Source organism: Spermophilus citellus (genome assembly GCF_964194105.1).
Source record: "Spermophilus citellus genome assembly, chromosome: 16".
Classification (NCBI taxonomy): Eukaryota; Metazoa; Chordata; class Mammalia; order Rodentia; family Sciuridae; genus Spermophilus; species Spermophilus citellus.
The window spans coordinates 73918062-73924061 of record NC_138196.1 but is presented as its reverse complement, the minus strand read 5'-3'; the positions used below and the strand labels follow the sequence as shown (position 1 = coordinate 73924061).

Sequence of the window (6000 nt, the reverse complement as noted above, 5' to 3'; positions counted from 1 at the left end):
TTGGGCAGCGCAGAAAGTTTACGAGGCACTACACATACCCCACCCCAGCATCTCGCTTCTGCGCGCACGGAGCTGCTAGCAAGGAATGTGCGCGCGGAAGCCCAGGGACTCGGGGCAGCTCTAACACAGCTGAGGGTGTGTCAGGAGGCAGTGTGAAACTGGGGTGCCCGGGGTGTGTGGGTGTGTGCTCCCGTGCGCGCCACGGCGTGTGCACCGTGTGTCTGCAGCCCCGCCGCCTCTCCCCGTCTGGTCTTGCCGGAACATGTCAGCAGCCTCACTTCTTCAACCCTTTCCCAGCCAGACGCTTTCTTTTCGGTGCTTCTGGGCGTTTATTGTAAATTCCGTGACTAAAACACGCCGGTGAGCCCGGTCCACCGACAGATGGATTAATCAGTTGGCCCCTTCCCGGCTGGGGGATGGGGTCCCCAACCGGAGCCTCGGGAGCCGGGAGCTGCCAGCCGTTTCGGGACCAGCTCCCGGGAGTCCGGCGGGCCGAGTGCGGGGGGCGGTGGCCGCGGAACCTGGAGCGGAGCCCCTGCCCGGGTTGGTCTCCGGGCGCTCCCGCTGCGGTGGGATGCGAATCCCCGCCCGATTCTTTCGGCGCCGTTTGGGCAGGTTCTCAGGCCTCGGTGGAGGCGGCCAGGGCGCCCAGGCACCGCAGCCTTTTCCCGGTTCCGGAGGAGGGGAGACCAACGGGGAAAGGGACGTCTCGAAGGGCTGAGAAGCTGGGGCGTGCGGGGTACAAGCGCCGCGGTGTGCGGGGAAAGTTCTCGAGCTCCGCGTGGAAAGCACACGTGTATGGGCGCGCGGGGCTAGGCTGGGCAGACACGCTGCACCGGGGCTCCCCGGCTTGGGGCGCTGGCGCGGGAGGGCGTCCTTCTGTTCCTTTGCACCACCTGGTAGACGCTCCGCTTTGGCTGCCCGCATAGAGGGACACATCAGCCCGCGGAGGGAGGAGCCCCCTTCCCGACCAGACCGCTTGGCCGGGGTTTTTCTGGCGCCCTGCCCTCAGGCCTCCGGGATGGCTCGGCGTCCCGGACCCGCGCCCTCCCACTTCGCTCAGCCTCCACAGGCCTCCGCGACCCGGCGGCCGAGGGTCCGGGGACAGTGGCAGTGGCAGTGGGGGTTGGAGGGCGAGCCCGCCCGCGGCGGGAGGGGGCTCTGCGGGTAGAGGAGGAGGGCTTGGAGCTTCGGTGGGTTTGAGCAGGAGCTGTCGCCCAGGGAGCCGGCCAGTTTCCGGCCAAGGCAGCAGGTCAGTCCGGGGAAGGGCGGGCGGCTGAGCAAAGGGAGACAGCGGCGGAGCTCTCCCCTCGGCCAGCGTTCCTCGGCGCCAACGCCACCGCCGTGTCGCCGCCGCCGCTGCAGAGTGTCGCTGCTCCGCCGCGCTCCCGCGCCCAGCGCCGCCAGCCGCCTGGGAGCCCAAGCGCCGAGCCCCGGGCGGAGGAGAGGGGCGCGGGCGCGAGAGCCGCGGCGAGGGAGCCGCGAAGGGGGAGGGGGCGGGCGGAGGGAGGAGCAGGGAGAGAGGGAGAAGGGAGGGAGAGAGGAGAGCGAGGGAGAGCTGGAGAGAGCGAGAGCAAAGAGCGAGAGCGAGGGAGAGGAGAGGAGAGGGAGGGAAAGGAAAGACACACGCACGCAGAGACACACGGCCACTGGAATTCCATTAGAAAAAAAGTGAGCCGAGAAAGGGGTAGCGGGAGAAGATTTTTTTGAATCTTTTCTTCGTCTTGGTGCGAAAGAAGCGACTCGGCTCTTCTGTCCTCGAAGCTCCGACTGGATCGTTCCTGGGCACTCACACCCGTCGGTGGATTTCTTTCCTATTTGCATTTATTCTGACTCCCTCCCTCGCCGCTTCCTACCAGCCCTCCACTCTCGAATCGCCTCGCCCCCACCTCTCCAGTCCCCTCTTGGGAAGCGCAGGGGAATTGGACCCGCGGGGACTCGCGCCTTCCCGGACGAGCGGAGGGGAGGGCTGACCTCAGGACCTGGCTGTTGGCTTATAAAGCGGCCAGACTCATTGCTACGTGTGTGTTTGATTTCGGTGGGCAAAGGGGGCGTCAAGAGGCAGCCCACCGCCCGCCTCCCACCCCACCCCCTCCAGCCAGAGGCGAGAATCGCAAGACTCTGGATCCTCATCGGGCGGACTAGCTGGGATCTCCGCATTGGATTTGGGGCTGATTATCACTGCTTGGCTAGTATTATTTTATTTCATTTTTGTTTTTTTTTTCCACCCAAGGGAGAAAGACAAAAAAAAAAAAAACTGTGGGATTTATTTAACATGATCTTGGCAAACGCCTTCTGCCTCTTCTTCTTTTTAGGTGAGTACCTGCGGGCGGCGAGCCTGGGGGGGCAGCGCGAGGCCGCGCATTCGGGCGCCGGAGAGAAGCCGGGGAGGGGGGCGGGCGAGCGGGGCGCCACGGGAGACTGGCGGAGAGAGCGCGCCGCGGGGCGAGCCCGGCCCGGGCACCAGCGAACCGGCAGGCTGGGCGGCGTGGACGCGGGCGGAGGGACCCCAGCCACCGCTGACTGCAAGGGGGGATTGGGAAGGAGACTTAGAACATCCAAACCATCCCCATCCATATTCACTCTCGCATGCCGTGATGGCACTCATTTCCCTCACAATAATGGGTTCAAATTGCAGCAACTTAAGAAAAAAAAAATAATTCCAACTCTTGATCTGGAAGAGAGCAGGGAGAGGAGAGGCTGGTGGCTGAGAGAAAGAGACAGAAATGCCAGTTTCACCTTTCCAGATCTGCTCCCGAAGTGGAGGGTCAGGGTTTCTGCTGGAGCTCCCAGTTGGACATCTATGGGGAGCCCTGGCAGTCACTCCCCACCTGCCAATCAAGCTCTGCAAATGCACCCTACCTCCTCAGCCCTGAAACACTTTGCAAGTTTCTCCTTATCCTTTGCCCAGACCCCAGTCAGAAGGGTGGGTGGGAGCAGAGGATAGTGAGAGCCCTAAGGCCTCCCCTGCTGCACCTCTGGGGCTCAGGGCCCAGTGGCTGGGGAGAGAGGGAGGGAGGGAGGAGGCCAAAGTTTGCTTCTTCAGATGAAGAAGGTAAGGGGTGGGGATGTGGGGGAGGGAAGAAAAGGCATCTGAACAAAGACCACTGTTTATTTTGTAAGCCCCATCCCTCCAGGACAGGAGGACAGACTGCCTGGATCCCCACCCCAATCCCAGCAGTTTCTTTCCCACATCTCTGCCCCTTTTATGCCATGTGAAATCTCAGCTGCTGGGGTAACTGGTCTAAAGAAGGCCATTTCTGGGTGCAGTGGAGGAAAAGAAGGTGTTTGCAAGGCCAAGTGCTCATCAGGAGTCCTAGGCAGGGCTGCGGGTCAGGGATGTGTGCTCCATGGAGAGCCTGGTGTGTGTGTGTGTGTGTGTGTGTGTGTGTGAGAGAGAGAGAGAGAGAGAGAGAGAGAGAGAGAGAGTGTGTGTGTGTGGACATAGGGGCACATTTCGGCCTCAGTGTGTTGTTCCAGTCACACTGCTTGCTGTGTGGGAGTGGGAGCCAGGCTGCCTTGGTGGGGTCATGGGTGTGCCCTTTCCCTCCAGCACGAGGGCTCTGGGAAGGCCCAGATTGGAAGGTAGATGCTGGTTACAGAGAGATGTGTGAGGCCCAAGAAGTGCCTTATAAATTGGGATTGGGCTTTGGAGTCAATGGGAGTAATGTTGGCTGGGTCAAGGCAGGAGTTCCCCAGGGGGCTGGCACTGCCCTGGGGTGTGGCCCTTACTGTCTGCCTCCCTAAGCCTGTGGTGACTTCTCTCTGGGGTGGGAGGGGCAGAGCAAGGAAGCGGGGAAGGTGCTCGGGCCCATTGCCATCCTGCAGTCCTTCCTGGCAATCCTTTGGAAGTGGACTCTCATTCTGAAGGGACTGTTATAAAACCTGACCTTTTCTCCCATTGCTGGTTTGAAAACACAGCTTTCTGGGGCTTAGAATGATCAGGGCGAAGAAGAAAAGAAAATTGTATTTCGGTCAAAACAGCCAGATTGCCTGCTGCTGAGCTGTGCACCCCCAGGCCACAGAGCTCCCAGGTGTGGGCACCTTCTGAAGGCTGGTGGTGGAGGAGAGCAACCCTCTCCAGGCCCAAACCCCTATGTGTGTCCCCAGCTGAGGAAGCTGAAGAGTCAGCTCTCGTCTCCTTCCCAGAAGTGGCATTAGGGATCCTGCTCACAGTGGGTGTGTGTGTGTGAAGGTGTGTGTGGTTTATAGGCAGAGGTGCCCAGCAGGTGTCTGCAACCTAGGCACTGAGTGGGAGGGTTCAAGACCAGGAGGGGAGAAGGTGGTCACCATCTCCCTGGGTCACAGCCCTTCAGTTTTCTATCCCTTGAGGAGTCCTCTTCCAAAGCTGGGCTGAGGGCTTAGCTGAGTAGCCTCAGGATATTGAGGGGCTCCCAAAAGGATGGGCTGGGGTGGTGGTAAGGACACTTTAGCCTTAGGGTCCTTTTCCTGGCAAGAAGATTGTAGTTGGGGATTGGTTGGAAATTGTGCTCAGGGCAGAGGGTTTTCAGAAACTTGACTTAGTAGGCAGTTTAGGCTGAGGATGTGCTGAAGGGTGCTCCTGGAGCAAGGGCCCAAGGATCTGTGTGAGGTCTGGGGCAGAGGCCTGTGGTGGAGAGGGAGGCCTTTTTTTGCCCAGCCATGCTAACCTCCTGTGCTGGTATAGAGGGAGACAGTGTGATAAGGAGAGTGGTTGGGGAGGGGTGGCCAGAGGCTCACTCCTGAGTGGCATTCAGCACACATCTGGCTCTTTGGGGGGACATTGAATTTAGGAGGTCAGTTGTGTGGTCTCTTGATCCCCCCCATGTTTCTGGAAGCTGCTCCACATGTCTCTTGATGGATCCCACTTTCCCCCATCTAGGGTTTAGAGACATCCCCAGGATACCTCTGCCCTTTCTTCTCCTAAGATTCCTGGTGGAAGGTTCTGGGTGGCCCCAATTCCCTTCTCTGGCTGGGCTTGGTTGGTTCTGGGGGTCGTGAAGAATAAGGGACAGTTGGTGAAAGGATCAGTCCTTTGCAGAATGTGCCCCTGCCCCCATCCCAGGGGCCCTTGCTTTTGGAATGGGAACCTCCCGAGGATTGTGTAGAGACCATTCACTGTGGCTTGTGGCCCCACATGCAGGACAGGTGGGGTGCGTGTTCTTAGTGGCCCAGTTCCTGAGACTAATATATTGATTTTTAAGCCTGCTGCGGATTCTGAGCTGACTGAAGGCTGAGGATACCAGGACGCCCCTTTCTTAGTACCCCTGGGGCGGTGTAGTCAGGTGAAAGATGAACCACCCACGGGAACACTGGGGAAAAGTCAGTGGAGATCCCAGGCCAGGAGGGGGCAGCAGGTGCAGGTGGTGGTGGTGGGGTTGGCTCAGCTGCTCCTGGTGGCCCAGAGGCACCCGGGTCCCGCTCAAGGATGTAGGAATCTGCTGAAGCTGAGAAGGAAAGATGCCACCTCAGCTGGTGTGGAGGACACGTCTCTAGCTGGTGCCTGGGCTGATCCCGCTGCTGTACCTCCCACTCTGCACTGGCTTCTGTTAGGTTCTTGTCTCAGTGTGGCCACAGCTCTTCCGTTTCTGGGGCTGAGGTGTGGTCAGTGTGAGAAGGAAGCATCTTTTGCTCGGGTCCCTGAGGCCTTCTGCAGCCCTGCCTGCCCCTGTTCCTCTCCTCCACTGTCTCCTTATGGGGTAGGCCTCCTGATCCTGGTCCTCTGGGAGTGATTCCTTTTCCCTCTTGGCTCTGGGGAGTGACAGGCTTGCTGTGCAGTGATCTGCCTCTAGGTGTCGCTGTCCCCCTGCAATAGCTCCCCCCTGAGCAGGGCCTCCTAGGGGGAAGGCTGGAAGAGTGGCTGCTTTGGGCAGGGAGGGGGGATTATGCAGTATTCTGAGGGGGGGGGTAATGACCCAGGATTTTATTATATTTTGGGGTGGAAAGGAGTGGAGAAGCCTCCAAAATTATTCTTTGGGCCTTGGAAAAAGCAGTGGTGGCTCTGACCATGGTATAGGGCTT

General features: G+C 59.7%; 1 protein-coding gene across 1 annotated transcript in view; it reads left to right on the top strand.

Annotated features, from left to right (window-relative positions):
* The first annotated feature begins 1555 nt into the window (after positions 1-1555).
* GFRA2 (GDNF family receptor alpha 2) overlaps positions 1556-6000 on the top strand; it is an 85081-nt gene continuing 80636 nt past the window's right edge. Inside the window, exon 1 of the mRNA XM_081269814.1 lies at positions 1556-2315. Within this exon, the coding sequence (XP_081125940.1) occupies positions 2276-2315 (40 nt within the window). The 5' untranslated portion in view covers positions 1556-2275. The remainder of the gene's footprint in view (positions 2316-6000) is intronic.